The 18,472-nt window shown below is 51.5% G+C and overlaps 1 protein-coding gene across 5 annotated transcripts in view; it reads right to left on the minus strand.

Annotated features, from left to right (window-relative positions):
- DPP6 (dipeptidyl peptidase like 6) overlaps positions 1–18,472 on the minus strand; it is a gene marked incomplete at both ends in the record, with an annotated part of 1,026,243 nt that overhangs the window by 27,755 nt on the left and 980,016 nt on the right. For all 5 annotated transcript variants that reach the window (XM_082662523.1, XM_082662525.1, XM_082662522.1 and 2 more), the window contains one exon: positions 10,055–10,102. In XM_082662523.1, coding sequence (XP_082518649.1) covers positions 10,055–10,102 — 48 coding nt within the window. The remainder of the gene's footprint in view (positions 1–10,054; positions 10,103–18,472) is intronic.

Raw genomic sequence — 18,472 nt, forward strand, 5'->3', positions numbered from 1 at the left:
CACCGGGGCCGTGGGGACCTGCAGTCTGGAGCATGCAAACGGCCACTCCTAAATCAGATGTGAGCCCCTCTCACGTCTGGTGGAATCAGCTATTATCAGATCAGGGCACGTGGAGCCTGCAAGAACCAGGGCAGCTGATGATGGCTGCTCCCCGGCTGTGCCCCAGCGGGCAGACGCCGAGCGGTGGTGACCGCGGCCGTTCTGAGACTCTGCTGGCTCTGGGCCTTGGAGGAATTGCCACTTGGCCGGACTTGGGGACACGAATGACCAGAATCAACTGGAAGCCAATGAGCAGCCGAGCCAGAGGAGAGAAGAGCGGCCCGCCCCCCTCTCGTGTTACAGAGGGGAGCGGGAGGGCAGGGACTGCATGCAGATTGCAGATTACTTGAGTCTGGCCGCCCGCCGGGTTTTTCCGGGCCCTTCCCGGCGTGTTTCGGACAGCTTCCTCTTGTGCACCTGTCCCGGCAGCATCAGGGCCCCGTCCTCCCTGCTCAGTGGCTGCAGCATCGCAGACGCGGCCTGCCCACCCCGGGGCTGCACGGCTCAGACTGGACCCCGGCCTGAGGCTGGCACGGACGCCCTCCAGACCCCCATCTCACCTGGAGACTGTGTTCTCCAGCTCCCAACGTCCAGTTGTTAAGCCACACAGTTTGGGTGGTAATTGTTCTCTTTGCCGTGTCTCTCTTTCTCTCCAGCCAGATTCTAAGCCACCTGGAAGCAGGGTGATGTAAGTGCATTCGTGGTGTGGGCACCGTGCCGGCAGGCGGGTGGGCTTGGTGAGAGGGGCCGTGCGTGGCTCCCACCCCATCAACTACATCCCAACTCAGGAAAGGGCACAGAGCCGTGGACCTGCCGGCCCTCCAGCGTCCCAGGGACGCCGAGGCAGGTGCCCTGAGGGGCAGAAGGCGCCATGTGCTTTGCTCGCTCCGCACTCTGTCAGCCAAACACCAGCTCGCCCCCAAACCTGCCGTGTTTTGGCCTAGAGCGAGCCGTCTGTAAACCCGATCGTCACCTGTCCCTCCAGAAGAGCTGCCAGTGTGTGTGTGGCGGGGGGGAGCTGCGGACCCGGAGGACTTTCCAGACACAGCGGAGGCCTTGACCGAGACGGGCACACGCTGGCTGGCACCTCCTGGCATCCCCCCATCCTACCTGCTTGCCACGTGCCTGACAGCACAGGTGACATCCCCTGGGTGGGTCCTCGGAGGAAGATGGCAGGGGGGTCTCCCAGGCAGAGAGAACCGAGTGAGAAAGGGGAAAGACACCAAACAGCCTGTGTCTGGGACAATCTCAAAGAAGAACGCCTATGATGCCAGCCGGCCGTGCGAGTTGGTTTTGCTTCTGTGTAAAAACCCGACCGAAGGGAGTGGGAAGGAGAGGCCCTGTCTAGGAGTTCTGGTGAAGGAGGTACACCGGGCGCCCCGGTAACTTGGGGTCTGTGAGCAGCTGCCACGACACTGCGGGCGATGCCGGGACACAGACCACGCTGAAACTGCCTGCGGCACTCTATCCCGCGGGCTGTGCCGGGCAGGGAGGCGTGTGGTGCTCGCAGGCCTCTGCACCTGAATTGTGTCTGCACGCCGAGCTCACACCCCCCTCACACTCACACTGAAGCCAGCAACTATTAATGCAGCGACTGTGCTGGTTTTCCTACGCCAGCACCTGAGGAGTGTGCTCTGGTCCCGACCATAATTACGTTCTTAAGGAAACAGCTTCTAAATAATTCAGAGTCACATCTGTGACACCGCAGGCTCTGTCTGCAGATAAGATTTTCTAAAGGGAAAGAAGTCCAATATTCCCCGGGTGGCTCTGGGGTCGGGAGCAGAGGAGGAGGAAAGACAAAGACTTCCGAAACAGTAATTTCGAATTTCAGAGCGGGGCTGGGATCCAGGGAACGATCGCTGCCGTCCGACCCTGACCGGACCTTCGGGGCCCATCTGCCGCCTGCCGAGCTGCGTTCCCCCGGCTTCTGTTTGCCTGTCACTGTCCCACCACGTGGGCCATACACAGCTGGACGTCCAGGCTTTCCACAGTTTGCCCTAAGGCCACCTCCCCAAGAGCCCGATCACCTGCGGGCCACTGGGCTGCGGGCAGGTGGCCTCACGTCCTGCCTCCGATCTGCACGCCGGTGGGACCTGCCCTCCCGACTTGAGGTAGCTCTGTACTCTGCTTGCCGGGCCGAAACACCATCAGGGACTCAGCGCTGCGTCAGATTCAACCGGGGTTGCCTCTGGAGCAGTGATCAGTGATGCTGCGGTTGTGAGCACATCTCTCAGGTGACAGCAAAGCAAAGGCCTTGGGCTCCTGGGGCCCGGGTGTGGGACGCTGTGCTTAGGGTCACATGAACCGAGGTCTGGCCTGGTCGTGGCCATGTGATCTCAGGTAACTTGCTGTGAAGCTCGCGCTCAGTACTGTCCGGGAAGCCTCAGGCAGGCTGGTCCTCGGTATTAGGCGGTTACTTGGTTATGTTAAATAAAAGGGGTGGATGCGGTGCTGACGGGGATTAAGCATTCGGGGTGCAGTTCAAGGGCTCGGTCCTGCCGACCCCAGAATCCTCCCCGAGGCTGCACACCGGGGCTGAGCGGGGTTCATCCCAGAGCAAAGGATCCTTGGTCCGGCTCAGGGCAGGCGCAGGATGGAGCCACTAGGCCTGAGTAGCCCCCGGCCGCGCTGGCCGCAGGCTGAGCTGCTCGGTGCTCCGAGGGGAGGGACGGGCTGTGCCCCAGCGCTTTCCAGCTGAGGCCACTTCAGGTGCACTCCTCGCCCTCGGTTTTCCTCATGAATAACGGGGGTAGTGAGAGCTCCTGCCTCACGGGCTGTGGTGGGGTGGGATGAGTGGAAACACACAGAGTGTCCGCAGCAGCGCTGGCCCCAAGCCAGCTCTGTAACCTGCCTGAGGTCGCGGTCGCTGTCACCACCACTCCTGAGGCCTCCAGCCTTTCTCCAGGTCCTGTTTCCAGGAGATGCTCACGACGCAGCCTCGGGCAGCACAGGCACAGGGCGTGCCCTCTCGGAGCCGGAGACTCACAGGATGGCTCTTGCAGGCAGGGCCAGCCGGGGGGATGGAGAGCCCACCGCTTGCCTCTGTGATGCTCCTGGAGCGTTTCCACGGCCTTTTCAGCCCCGAAGAGCACAGCCCATGTGAAACGCACCTGAGGCCCGAGGGCTGCTCAGTGAGCCGTGTGGTCCTGCACGTGACGCACGTGGATCCGAGCCCAGCAGAGGAGCCCCAAGGCTCGGACGGGCCCAGGGTCTGGGGGCACCGGCTCCACCCCTCACCCGAGAGGGGCCCACCCAGTTCGACAGACAAACCAAAACCTGAGGGCACTGTGTTCTGTGGTGGCGCAGCTGGAGATGAGATGGCAGGGAGGCTCCGGAGCCGACGCCAGACACACCAGAAGGTAAACACACAGAAGAATCCCCGGCTGACTCCCCGCCGCCAAGGCCCGCGGGCTGGACTCTGGGTTTGACACGCTGTCGGGGCCTGCAGCCTTCAATTCTTATTTTCCAGGCGGCCCCAGGCCTCTCCTGTGGTGTCAGCTTCCGGCACAGCACAGGGAATGGCGCAGGGCGGGGGCCGAGGCACGGGGTCCTGCCCTAGTCACCATGTGCGAGTCACACGGCCTTCCTGTCCCACCCCTGCGACTGGCACCTGGTGGGCATATGCCACTCATGGGCGGACAGAGGGAACGGAAGAAACTAAACATTTGAAAAGTCTTTTTAAAAACCTGAGCCCACTCGTAGGTTAACTTTGTGACGTTTTGCTGTTCTCCTTTCCTCCCTCCCTTCCTTCCCCTTTCTCTCTTTTTAAAAATTTCTTCTCACTTTCTCCTCTTATTGAGAGTATTTGCTCTTGAACAGTAAGAATTCCAGAAGAAACAGTCTTAGCTGTCAGTATTCTTGCAGCTTGAACCTGGGCTGTCTTTTCAGGGGAGCAGAGCCTATGCTGCCTGTGAGGTCTTCCTCACGGGGTCAGGAGAGGGAGGGAGCAAGGGGACGTGGGTAAACGCGCTCTGTCACGCACCATCCGACGGGAACCGTGGGGATGGAGCCCTTGGACGTGGGGTGACAGGTGAGATCCAGGCCTTGGGTCTGGCATCTACTACATGCACAGGGGTGGTGATTACGGGTTATTCCCAGACGGGGGCAGCCAGGAGGGATGCTCAGCTGAGCTCCGACAACCAGGTAGGACCAACGTGCACAGTCTTTGCAGAACACAGTCAACAGGGAGTAAGTACAGGACGCACCCCGACAGCCGTGAGGAGTGGAGCGGACACTGCATCTCTCGCGGTCTCTGAGCTCCAGTCTTTAAAAGAAAGAGGCTGGACTCGCCGTCAACACTGTCTTCACTCTGAAGTCTCTGACTCCCAGCACAGAACAGGTTTCCCTTCTATTCTGCCACGAGCAACGGGGTGTGCAGCATCTCACAGCTCCCGGTATCGTCAACAAGTAAACCATCCCTTGTCATGTGTCTGCCCACCATTCCGACAGAAGACCACTTGTTACCTGAGAATTAATTGTTTTGGGTCATTTGAATGATAAGCAAAAGTTCAATTCTTTTGCTGATTAAAAATATAAAACCTCTCTTTTGCCGCACCTGTTTAGGATTGAAATGCATTTCTTAGGAAATAAGACGTTAGTTTAAGCCGAGTTCTTAAATTGGGGTCCGCAGACATAGTATCAGAAGTCTTACTTTCTCCCCTTTATATAGGGTCTGCTTATTATTCAAGTCTGGGAAACACTCAATTACCAGACACTTGCTAGGGCATCATAGCTGTCTGAATGCACCTGCCAGGTGTGCCTGGGGGGGAGTCAGGAGCCTACCTGGCAGGGTTGGGACAGCAGGCGGTGGGCTGCAGCTGAAGACAGCTATGGGATGAAGGAGCCGTGGAGCACAAGTCTGGGGACACAGCCCCTGAAGAGGACAGGTCAGAGGCAAACGCAGACGGAGGGCCAGGCTTGGGTGAAACTGGGGAGGGGGCCGGGGAGACCCTGCTGGGGAGGGAGGCAGCGGTGTGGTCTCCCGCGAGCGGCCGACCCTTCGTCCCTGCGTTTCTGCGTTTGGGGCTGGTGCCATGAAGGGCAACAGGAAACCTATTCTCCGGCATCACCTGCCAACTTTCCACTGAGATGTCTCCGGAAACCAGTTCTGCTTCCCACAGGAGTGTGGGGAAAATGAAGACAATTTACAAAATCACAGAAATAACCTAAATCTCAGATCCCTACCAAATTTGAAAGCCCCTGTGACCCATTTTCTCTGAAGCCTTAGATCAAAGCTGGGCTCTTCTTTCAGGTCTTCCGGGACCTTGTCTCTGGGTTTGAGGAAGACCCAGAACTCAAACCACTGCTCAAACCAGGCACTAATGAACATGTAAGTCTTTATGGTTTCTCCTAGGTGGTTGTGTTTATTATTACATTGTCTGTCCTTCATCTTTATGTCTTTTATGTCCTAAGCAATGCTAAGCTCTCCCAGTGTAGGGTCAGGTCTTACACCTCTACAACCAGCCCCGCTCCCTGCCGTTTGGTCCCCCTGTCCTTATGGTTCCATGCTGGGCCCTGGTGCTCACAGCCACAGTCAGAGAACCTTCCTTGGTGGGGTCACCCCCCTTCTATGAGCCTCCCGGCATTGACCACACCTGTCTGGAAAGGGCCTTCATGGTCAGACCAAAGTAATCTACCCAAGAATGGCCCATACTTACCCACTAGGTCACTCCTTTCAGGGACAGGCCTCCTAGATTCACTCTGGTTTTTACGTCCTGTGATACTGACTGCTAACTCATCAGTTTCTCCCCCTTCCCAGGCATACAGCTTCTCTTTTTCTAGGTGGGCCCACGTGCAGGAGTTCTGCCTGGAAAGGATGCACACCACCGCCAGGCCTCAACACAAAAATCACAGAACCTTCCCATTTTTGCTCTTCCTGTCTCCAGGGCCAGAAGCAGAGCCTTGAAGATGCTGGGGCCACACCCCAGAAGGAGCCTGCAGCCCTGGGTTCCTACCAGGAGAGCAACCTGTATTTTGTGTGCGCGAAATAGAAACCCTCGTTCTGCTGAGCGTTGGGTGGAATTGCATCCCCACAAAAGATGCTGAAGTCCCCACCCTCAGGACTGGTGAGGGTGACCTCATTTGGAAACAGGGTCTTTGCAGAGAAATCAAGCTAAAATTGAAGTCATTAGGGTGGGCCCTGATCCAATATGACTGGTGTCCTTTTTTTTTTTTTTTTTTAAGATGTTGGGGATAGGAGTTTATTAATTAATTTATTTTTGCTGTGTTGGGTCTTCGTTTCTGTGTGAGGGCTTTCTTAGTTGTGGCAAGCGGGGGCCACTCTTCATCGCGGTGCGCAGGCCTCTCACTATCCTTGGCCTCTCTTGTTGCGGAGCACAGGCTCCAGACGCGAAGGCTCAGTAGTTGTGGCTCACGGGCCTAGTTGCTCCGCGGCGTGTGGGATCCTCCCAGACCAGGGCTCGAACCCGTGTCCCCTGCATTAGCAGGCAGATTCTCAACCACTGCGCCATCATGGAAGCCCACTGGTGTCCTTTTATAGAAAGGGCAGATTTGGACACAGACATGCACACAGGGAGAAGATGAAGAGCCTGGGGCAACGTTTCCATAAGCCATGGGATGTCAAAGACCAAGAGCAGCCAGCAGAAGCTGGGAGAGAGGCCTGGACAGCGTCTCCCTCAGCCTCAGAAGGTACCAACCCTGCCGACACCTTGATCGTGGACTTGCAGCCTCCAGAAAGGCGACGCAATAAATTTCTGTTGTTCAAGCCCCCAGCGTGTGCTACCGTGTGATGATGGCCCTAGGAAACTCATACACGAAGCTGCTGAGATTTCGGTGGTGGCTGTTACAGCAGCTCTGATCATTCAGTAGCAAAATCCTGACTTTATCTGAGGTGCGGGGAGCCCAGATAAAAGACATTTCCCAGCATCCTTGGCAGCCTGGTGGACACGCGGCCAAGCTGTGACCTTTAGATGGAAGCAGAGTGTCGGCAGCCCCTGTGGGGAGACAGCCTGAGGCGCTCAGTTACAGGAACCACCCTGTGCTTCACCCGCCCTCCTGTCTTCCAGCCCGGGATGCAGACACGATGCCACTGTGCATCACAAAGCAACACGTCTTCCATCCAGTTTCAGCAACTGCTATCTTGAGTTTTCTGTTACACGTAGCCAAACGTGATCCCAAATGATCTAAGAGATTTTTTTTTCTTCTTGTGGTACGCGGGCCTCCCACCGCCGCGGCCCCTCCCGCTGCGGAGCACAGGCTCCGGACGCGCAGGCCCAGTGGCCACGGCTCACGGACCCAGCCGCTCCGCGGCATGTGGGATCCTCCCAGACCGGGGCACGAACCTGCGTCTCCCGCATCGGCAGGCGGACTCCCAACCACTACGCCACCAGGGAAGCCCGATCTAAGAGATTTTTATATTTTAAAAGAAGCCTTTGTGCAGGTGTGATGTCCACACCCACAGGAATGAATACACAACAGGAGTATTTCAGGCACCTGCTGGGCGGGGAGAAGTAGGTACTCCAGGGGGTCTTTCTGGAGCCCCTCAAACTGCCATCTCAGAACACACATCAGACACTGAACGAAACACCCCTATTCTCTTGGGTGGTGGGCACCACAGCAGCAGCCACATTGAGATCATGCCTTTTCCTTAATTTTGTGGCTTAAGTCAAAAGTCTGACCAATTCTGAGCTATACCAAGAACTATAAACGCAGAAACAGGGAAAGTCAGAGTGAAACATCTCCTGAGTATGCATTAGGCTGCAGGAAAACCGAGCTCAAATGTAACCACATGCACAGGCTTATACAACAAAGGTGACAGAAAAGATTCCACACATCAGCACGGGACGTAAATGCTGTCCAGTGTCCCATCAAGCAGCACGTGGCTGAGATGAAGCACGACGGTGTCACCTCCAGGTTCTCTGTTAAATTTCAGAGACGAATGGGACACCGACTGCAGAGCCCACCTCACCCCGTGTGCAAAGTGCTTTTTATTTCTTATTCCCTGGGCCCTCTCTCTTTGCCTCTGGGAATCAGCCACAAGAGTGACAGCTCAACTGCAACAGTAAAATGCTTAAAAATACCTGCTGTGTCAGGAGCGCCACAATAGAATATGGACGACGACCTACAACCTCCAGTCTGTCCATGGTGGTTGGGATGACTGGTTAATGCAGCTAACCAACCAAACATGAAAATAACTGGTCGTTTGGCTTCCCGAGTAGAATCAGTAAAATACCTCAGAACTCTCTTTTAGAGGCACTGCACCCCCCATACGTTATTTTATAAATAGAATGAATAAAATGTTGTGTCGCTGCTATTCCGTATATCTAAGATACAAATCTGCTTCATTTTCGCTCACACCCGAGCCTTAGGAAAGCGATGGTGACTACCCAGCACCATGGGAACGGCAAGGCGGTGGGGGGAGGGAGGAGGGGGCGTTGGGAGCTTTTCACGGTCCTGACCCTCAGGACCCCTAATGGTGTCATCACATCCAGGCCTGAACATGACTAAAAGCAAAATCCATTCTGAAAAGGTAGGTATTAACCCACTGACTTGGATAGAAAAATAATAGGACCCTCCAAAGAAGTAAAAGTATTGAACTGAATGGCTTTCTTAAGCAGAGTTACATCTACTTTTTAAATTATGGATTCGCAGGAAGCTTCAAAAATAGTGCATTGAGTTCTGTGCTCCCTAACCTTAGCTTCCCCAGTAGCGACCTCTCATATCACTGTGGGGCAGTCACTGTACTGTAGTCACTGTCATGCAGTCACTATACTGTAGTCACTGTGGTGCAGTCACTGCACTGCAGTCACTGTACTGTAGTCATTGTGGTCAGTGTACTGTAGTCACTGTACCACACTCACTGTACTGTAGTCACTGTTGTGCAGTCACTGTACTGTAGTCACTGTACTGCAGTCACTGGACTGTAGTCACTGTCATGCAGTCACTGAACTGCAGTCACTGCACTGTAGTCATTGTGATGCAGTCACTGTACTGTAGTCACTGTATTGCAGTCACTGTACTGTAGTTACTGTCGTGAAGTCACTGTCATGTAGTCACTGTAGTGCAATCACTTGACTATGGCCAGACCCCCGAATCTCTCAGCCTCCTAGAATGGTCCCCCACTGTAGACCACGCTGGAGAAGTGGCTGGGGCCAGGCACATCTCTTCCCCCTGTAGACTCACCCCTCCTCTGAGGAGGAGAAGCAGCTCCCGCTCAGCTTGCCTCCCTCTGATGCCGTGCAAGTGTTTTGAGTGGGCTTTGTATCCATTCTGACATCCATTCTTTGGCTTTTTTTTCTTTACATTTAAATGATTTAATTATGTACTTGTGATTATATTATTACTTATCTTTAATTCTGAATTCCTGATAATTATTTGATAGTTTTTTTTGTGTGTGTGTGGTACGCGGGCCTCTCACTGTTGTGGCCTCTCCCGTTGCGGAGCACAGGCTCCAGACGCACAGGCTCAGCAGCCATGGCTCATGGGCCCAGCCGCTCCGCGGCATGTGGGATCTTCCCGGACCAGGGCGCGAACCCGTGTCCCCTGCATCGGCAGGCGGACTCTCAACCACTGCGCCACCAGGGAAGCCCTATTTGATATTTTTAAGAATATTATCATTTTGGATTTTTTTCTAAACACTGTCTCTAAATAAATCTATTTTATCGACGTTTGAACACTTTAACCATTTTTACCCAGTGATTAATATGCTGCTGGAGATCTCCTTTTCAGAACTTTCCCCCTAACCAGCTCTCCTTGGGGCCTGTAACCCTGCCATCGAGATAGGAGCCAGAGTGTCGCAGGCAAGGCCGGCACGCCCTGCGGTGGCCTCCAGGCCTCGGCACTGGTGGAGCTGCGGGACCTTCTGGCTGGGAGGCCCGCACCTACACTTCCATCCCATCGAATCAGTGTTGGCGACCGCGGGCTTCATTCTGAAGTGCTAGGACATGAGCCATCTTGGCCTCCAAAAAGAAACTCTGCGCAGATTATCTCATAAAGCTTTTCTGCTTCTTTCCTCCCGAGCCGCAGGAAGAGTTAAGGAAAGACCAAAAGCACTTACTTTTCTTATCTGTCGTGTTGTGCACGGTCACCGTGGGGACCCCAGGACCTGCAGTGGGCAGAGAAATAAAAAGGGAGTCGTGAGTTTCGTGGAGAACAGAAGAGAACCAAGCCTTTGTTACAAGGTGCTCACCGGGGGCTCCGGGGCGCCCAGCTCCGTGGAAGAGTCAGCAGCCATGGACGATGGCAGAGGCCGGGCCCTGGGTGTTACAGGCACGTCTTCCTAGCTTTGTGTCCGCGTCAATTACAATGAACCCAATGGAAAGTGTGTGTGTTTTAGATTATTATAAGGACATAAAACACCTATACCCTTATAACCTCATTCTGACTGTCCAGACCCAATTCCACGTTGTCTTCATGGAGTTCTGGTCAATCACTGCAGACTCAGTCCTAAGTCACCTTTCCAAGCTGCCTTGCTGGCCCCTCCCAGAGGAAGCCATCACCTCCACTGGTCTCCTGTAACGCTTGGTAAAAACTCACTAGTGTAACGGCCTAATTTTGCAAATGTTCACCTGCGTTTCAGTTTTCCCTGATGACGTAGCTCGCAGCTTCCAGCTCCAAGGCTGTCCTGAAGCTGCAGCCCTGGGGTGAGAAGGGGGCCTGGCCAGCTGTGGGTCAAGTCTGTAGGTCGACTTCGTTATTCTTTTTAGCAAAAGGAGGGTCCAGAAAGAGAAAAAGGCTTTGTAAATTACTTTTCAGCTATTCTGAAGGTGTATTAAGAGGCAGGCGTGGGTTTTTCTAACTTCATCTCTGCTGCTTCTCTGCACTCCTCCTGTTCGGTCGGGGCGAGCCTTCCCGTGGGATGTGACGGACACCAAGCTTGTTCCCACCGGACCTACTGTTCTCTCTGCCTGAAGTCTCCGTCCCCAAACACCGGCGCAGCTTGTCTTTGTCTTCATTAAGTGTCTGCTCAGACGCCTCCTCCCACCACTTACTGGAAGAGACCCCTCCACGACCATCGGCCCAGCTTCCACCTGCCCCTGCTGCCTGGTCTTCACAGGGCGCCGCCCATACCTAACGGCAGGACCCTCTGGTATGCATTTTCAGTATTTGTTCATTGGCCCTTTCAACTGCCCTAGAATGCAAGCTCTAGAATTTATGTGAACAAATTCTGGAAGTCTGTCTTTACTGCCATTATTTCCAGCATCTAGAATACCGTTTGGAACGTAGTTGGGGCTCGATTACATATTCGTGGAGCGAATGCCGAATGAATGATCACAGAACACACAGGACGGAGCAGGGGAGGCTGCCCCTTTGGCCCTGGTGCACTTGGGAGGAAGGAGACAGACAGGAAGTGAAGGCTGGCGGAGGGCAGGTGTGCAGAGAAAGATGGACGTGTTCTGGGAGCTGTAGGCCCTGGGGCTGCTTTTCCTCTGCCTCAGGCTGGGGTCTCTGGGACGCTACGAACTCCCAGGGGTGGCTGCACCTAAGCTGGGGATTCGTACTATTTGGGCAGCTTCCCGGGAATCATCATCAAAACTTCCTGCCTGCTTCCAAGGGGCCACGTGACAAGCGGTTGAGTTGAGAGCCAGGGTACTGGCCATGGATCTCACCACAGTGAGGCTCAGAGCCCACCCCACAGGGGCTGCTGAGGGGACATCCTAGTCCTGTGTCCCGAGAGAATGTGGCAGAAAAGCAGTGCAGTCCGAGGTACCATGGAAAGGCAAGATGGGCTGGTCCGGCCCGGGAGCACCCCCCGGCCTGGCTGAGCTGAGAGACAGACTGCGGTCACAGCAGCAGTGGACCTGAAGCCTGTCCGCTACCTGGGACTGGGCCCAGACACTATGCAGTGCACATCCGAAGTCCGGGAGGTCCGAGGCCTCGTCTCCCCGACCATGTGGCCCTCCCCCATTCACCCACAGATAGGATTGCCCCAACAGAATGCAGCTTAGCCAGTTATATTTGAATTTCAGATAGACAATATATATTCTTCAGTATAAATATGTCCCATGCAGTATTGGGACTTACTACTAAAAATCCATTTGTTGTTTACCTGAAATTTTGTGTTACTGGGTGTCCTGTCTTTTTATTTGCTAAACCTGGCACCCTTGACCCAGGGACGGGGAGGGTGAGCAGTGATGGGAGACTCTGTGCGTTTAACCTAAAGGGACAGCACTCACTGAAGGGGATCTAAGCACTGGCTGTGGGTTTAAATTATTGAGCCAAACTAAGTTTTCTGGCTCAAAGATCCATTTCCCCATGGGGCACTCATGTGAAAGAACAGATCAGTTACTGAGAAATAAAGAACCTGCATCTCTTTTCTCTGCACATTTCAGGGTGAGTAAATTTGCAAACAGAGCACATCCTCCATTCTTATTAATAATGTAAACAATTATTATTTATTTAGTGCCTACTATGTAAAAGGCACTCTGCTAGGTGTGTATATGAATAATTTGTAATACACCAGCTCTACAAAGCAGGTGCTTCTAACCATATTTTACAGATGAGAAAACACAGGTTTCAAGAGCTTTGTGTTTTTTGTCTCAGCCATACAATAAGAAAGTTGCTGAGCCTGGATTAGTCCCTTCTTATTTTTAAATCCGTAAACTTGATATATGTTTCTAAAAAAATTCAAAAACTACAAAAAGGAATAAAAGTGACAAGTAAAAGACCCTTCTCACCCCACTTTCCAGAAGTAACCTAAATGTTTCTAAAATGTCCTCAAATGTTTCTCTGCATATAAGTGGTCAAATTTACACATAAGCAATTATTTTAAACATACAAATAAAAAATATAAAAAACCTTTCATGTAAATATGCAGCTTTATCAGACCTTAAGGTTATACCATATTGCCTTACTTTTGAAAAATAAAACATAATACACAGATTTTTGAGGTCACCTGTGTGCCCTGCCCTAATCTCAGTCTGCTCCCTTTCCAGAGGTAACTGTTATCTTGGAGTTAGTATTTATTATTTCTCTGCATATTTAAAAGATATTTTTGCCGCATGGTATGTGTTCACAATAACATATATGCCACACACAGTATAAAATAGCATACCTCAGTGTAACATCTTTTATATTGTCTTAATATCCAGTCTGACAATAGCAAGAGAATGAAGCCAAATGCCCACAGGATGAGTAAACACAGCCACTGTGGAGAACAACTGAGCAACGGCTGTGAAACCTGAAGATCCCTGACACCACCAGACAGTCCCATCCCTGGACCACATCTCAGAGCGAGCCCTGCACACGGACACAAGGAGGCAAGCACGCAGTAGATCGTTCTCAACAGCAGCTATGTCTGAGCCACAAGTGCCGAGCTAGCCATGGGCAGGGGAGGGGATGACTTAAATGCAGTCTGTCTGTTCACCCAGTGGAAGATCGCAGAGCACGTGAAATGAGTAGACAGACACCCATCAACACGGGCAAGTATGAAAAATACCACGTTGCATGAAAACAACAAGTTGCAGAACGGTAAATACTGTAATATACAATGATGTAGATAATTTTCACAATCTATAAACCTTCGTTTTTAGCAGATGTATAGTATTCCATTACGTGGATATACCGTATTTCTTTGGTCCACTCCCTACTGATGGATATTTAGGTGGCTTCCTTTTGTTTTTTCATTGCCATAAACACTGTTGCAGAAGTCCCTCTAACATACATCTTCACACACAGGGAAGACTGTGTTGGTTAAGCTAGTTACTGGCATTGCAATTGCTGTGTTAAAAAGGTTTTATAGCTGGTTTTCACTAAATAAGCTTGTGGTTTCAAACACAAAACCCCCAAGTCTCAGTGCTTTAAAACAATGAAAGTTTATTCCTTGCTAATGTTACATCCTGGTAGATGGTCAGCTGTGGCCGTGCTGGTCCTCCTCCAGGATCTGGGCTGAAAGGGTAGCCTTCATCTAGAACGTACTGCGCTCGTGGCCAAAGGAAATGAGAAGGGAGCTGCAGAAACGCAGCAGCTCCTGAAACACCCTGGGCCATAGCTCATGTCCGCTCTGGTGCCTTTGCCAATGGAGCCGGAAAACCTCTCCGGGGTGGGGGGGTGCAGGTCACGCACGAGGGGAGGGTGGTTCCAGAGGGCAGACAGGGGACAAGGGCATTAGCGCCCCAGGCAGAGACCCTGGACTCCAGTGAACACTGTCTCCTCGCCCTCTAATTGAGGGTGGGTGTGGGTCTATGGTATAACTTAAAAAAATGTGCTGTCTTTTTCACCGCTCTAATCCGCAAGTATTGTATCTTGGTATTGCTTTAAGTTACCTTTTTCGACTTTTGAGTGGAGCTGGACAACTTTCTGTGTGTGACATCTGCATTTCGTGTGTGTGTGACTGCAAACTCCGCTTTCCCGTGCACCGTCCACTTAAATTGCGTTGTTGCTCGTTCTTCTCTTATTTAGGAATGAGATCGTCACCGTGCTGCTGCAGACTTTTCTCCTGTGTTCTTTCTAATTTGTGCCTCAAAAAGTGTCGTAAGTACCAATGGTAGCAACTGTCATGCTGAACTGTACTTTCAAAAAACATAATCGCTCCTGCGTGCACGCGCGCGCGCGCGCGCACACACACACACACACACACACACACACACACACACACACACACACACACACACACACACACACACACAGAGGAATCCTTGGGCTGGGGATCTGAGTCATCCCAGAGCCTGTTCTGAATCTGGGGATCAGTGCCCTGAACAAAATGTTTGCTAAATGGATTAACAGCTCATGCAGGATGACTTCCCAAGCATACACTTGGCCACCATGTGTCAAGGCAGCAAAGTTAAATTCCGCTAAAGAAGGATCCCCTAAGACCATTCCCATGTCCTGTGTCTTACAGTTCAGGTCATTGTTTCCCTGCTGATACTGAGCACCCAGCCCGCTTTTCTCTAACCACCGAGGGTAGCTGTCTCCACTTATAGGATCTGAATTGTGTGTGGCTTTCTTTCTGAGAGCCACATCACAACTGTGCCACATTCCCTGTTATTTTAAGACAGAATATTCTTTAGAATAGCAAACAGAGACAATACAAATAAAAACTATATTTAAAGAGGCCACAAAGTTAAAAAGCAGCCCCCATGTATGATTTAAATCGACTGATTACAACCTAATCCCATCCAGTTATCCAGACCCTCCTCTGGGAGCTGGGCCCCCTGGGTCCACAGCCGTCGTGGTCCAGAAGCGGGGTTCTCCCCCTCAAGCTGCCATCATACGAGTTCCTCTGGCCCAGGTGGCCTCGACCCACTGTTCTGCGTGAATTTTAAGATCACCCATCATTGTGAGACTTCTATGATGTTTGGGCTCCTGAAAATTGGCAGATAATTTAGGAAAACACCAAAATCTAAACAAACTTTCTTATAAGAAATGAAGAAAAAGCAGGAGATTCCCAATTCAGAGTGAAATATTTGGGCTTTGTGATACTTTGACCAAACCTGGGTTAGTGTCACCCAGGATTTCTGTAAGAAGAGAAGAAACGTGCTAAACATAGGAACAGCACACACGCGATTTCAGGGAGCTTGCAACATTTAACGGGGAGCCCTCCAAACTCATGTTAAACAATTAAGCATACTTTTACTAATGAGACTTTGGAAGGGCTTCACCACCGAAGTTTTAAATTGCTTTTCTTTACTTTTCTTCCTCTTCCTCCAAACAATCTCACGTGCATCTAGCCAACAACTAACTGATTAAACGCGTCATTTTGAACAGTAGGAAGCTTCTATCCTTTTGTCACTGCTGCCTGGAAGTCACTCCCTCCCCATCATCTGGGCACACACTATCACGGCCCAAATCCGGGAAATCATGCTTTTTGTTTGCTGGATGGTCAGAACCTGACAGCACTCTGCTTAACAGCTATTCTTCTGACAACTCCTATTCATAGTTTCTTCTTACTTTGCATGTAATTCAATTCAACAAATATGCACTGAGATTCTACCACATGCAGGGCACAGTGCCAGGTCCAGGGGACACAGGCAGAAGCAGACAAAGTATTTGCCGTCAGGGAGCTCAGAGTCTAGTATAGGAAGACAGCCATGCACAAAAGCAGGCTTTGATGACTGTCACCAGAAGAAGGTGTACCGTTGTGACATCTGCACACTGACTCCGGGACTAAGGATGTGGTCTGGAGCCCTGCTCTGGTTCCAGCCCTGCCACCAGCTGCTTTGTGGTTCCGGCCAAGCGACTTTTCTTCTCTGGGTCCCAAATGTGGAATATAGGGTGACTAAGGTCTATTCTTAGTAAGAGGAACAGAGGTTGCAGCAAAAACGATGACACCACCACTCAGGGTTCCTATTATGTGCCAGACGCGATGCTGGATGCTGGAGAGTCGCTGTCTCACTTCACCAGCTCCCAGAGACAGGGGTAGCCTACTCACAGAGATTAGGATGCTGTGATCAGAGCCTCCCCCTGAGACGCAACATGGCCTCAAGCAGGAGAGATGCTCTACCCCTGTGCCCAGAAGGACGCGCTGTTCTCAGCCGGAAGCGGAAGGCAAGGAGGCGCAGGATGAAAGTGAGGGTGGAGAAGCAGGACAGCGTTTCTCTTTCTTCTCAGCAACCCTTCCAGTGTCTGCATGTTTTCGACTAGTCTTAGGATACAGGATATGCTTTCAAATAAGAGCATATAACTCTATGGCACTGTAAACACCTCTGTCAATTAAGTCCTGTATTAAACACCTGATTCTCTATGTGCTCGCCTATGGACACACTCTTATGCACACGCTCCTAGATTCGCGTGAGCAGGCACATATGGACACATACATGTAGACATAAAAATATTTATTATGATTCTCTTTGCCCCCTTCTAACTTTTTTTTTTTTTTTTTTTTTGCGGTACGCGGGCCTCTCACTGTTGTGGCCTCTCCCGTTGTGGAGCACAGGCTCCGGACATGCAGGCTCAGCGGCCATGGCTCACGGGCCCAGCCACTCCGCGGCATGTGGGATCTTCCCGGACCGGGGCACGAACCCGTGTTCCCTGCATCGGCAGGCGGACTCTCAACCACTGTGCCACCAGGGAAGCCCCATAATATTTCTTAAGTCCTTGGTAGGTAAGTGTGTCTCAGCTGGTGTATACCCTTGTTCAAACTGAAATGCAGAACTGCATGAAAACAGTTCTATTTGCTCAGCCTTTGCTTACAAAGACATAACTGCAATAAAAGCAACATTTGGCCTTTTAAAAACTCTGGTTAGCGACAGAGACTATTCTGGCTCAAGTTAAAAATCTGACTTCTGAGTTTATATTGTTCCCGAGAGGGAAAATAACCACACTGAAGCAAGCAAATTTACAACCAACACACAAGGTACTTTTGGTCAGTGAAGACCTTGCTGCCAGATGGGGGAGAAATTCAAATAACCAAAAGAAAAGCTTTGAATGACACAACAGACTTGCAAACAGAAAATATTCAGTTTTGTGTCTCTGGTTTCCAGTCCCATTCAGTTCAGAACATTAACTTACACCTGCTTGAGTGGACGGAGAGATATGACACTTCCAGATGAGAATGAAGTGATGAAAAAGGACACAAACTGGAAAAGAAACAAGTCGTGAGAATAAAAGAAAGTTCACACGGAGAGTGCTTGCCCTCACTGCTCTCATCTGTATCCTCAGAGGATGTTTATGTGACAGATAATTTCCACCAGAAGCTACACTCATGGTATATAAACAACGGAGACTCGGGCGGTCTGGCTGTCACCACCCGAGTCTCTCTCGAGTGGTGATGGATGGTTTCAAAGACCAGCGGCCAGCAGCGAGGAACGCTCTGGCCAGGGCAGACGATGGGCCACGGCCCCGCTGGGCATGGCATCCGGACCTTTTTATCTGCCAGTTCATGAGTTATGTATGCCCAATGCACAGGGTTTTATACGTGGAGGCGATATTATCATACCAATAAGCAGGGTGCTAGCTGAGCTACTGGAACTACTGCAGGTAATTAAAATATGTTCCAAAGACAAGATTTCCTCGTCAACACAGCAGATGGATTTTGTGGCTGTTTGACTTTGAAGCCTCGTATGGCGGACATCAACCTTGGGGTTTGGGGTTCCCCTGCCAAGCCCCGCAGCACTGAGTCTTTGCTCCAACCCCATTTCACGCGTCCACTTGAAAGCAGTCATATTTCCCATGCAGCAGGGTACGTAGCGTCACTCAGTGGGGTTCACAGAAATCAGGGGGTGGTTTTTACAGGCTCACAGTGGTGGTGAGAAATGTCATATTAACCTTTCCAGTCACATGTAACCTCTTCCTCTAGAAATTACATGTCACACTTTGGGCACACGACAGGCATGTTAATAAGAGAAACCAGCCCAATCATAAAAAGGGGGTCTCTGTATGCTCCCCAAAGTCAGCTAGTATCTTTGGGTAGTTGATCCATAGAAGTGTTAGGTTTTAGGAACTACCTGCCTTCAAGATATAGCAACACTTTTGTGCCCCGTATGCATCACCCTAGGTGAAGGGTTTAGATGTTCAGCGTAATTCACAGAATACAAAG

Source organism: Grampus griseus, assembly GCF_964374135.1.
Source record: "Grampus griseus genome assembly, chromosome: 9".
Classification (NCBI taxonomy): domain Eukaryota; kingdom Metazoa; phylum Chordata; class Mammalia; order Artiodactyla; family Delphinidae; genus Grampus; species Grampus griseus.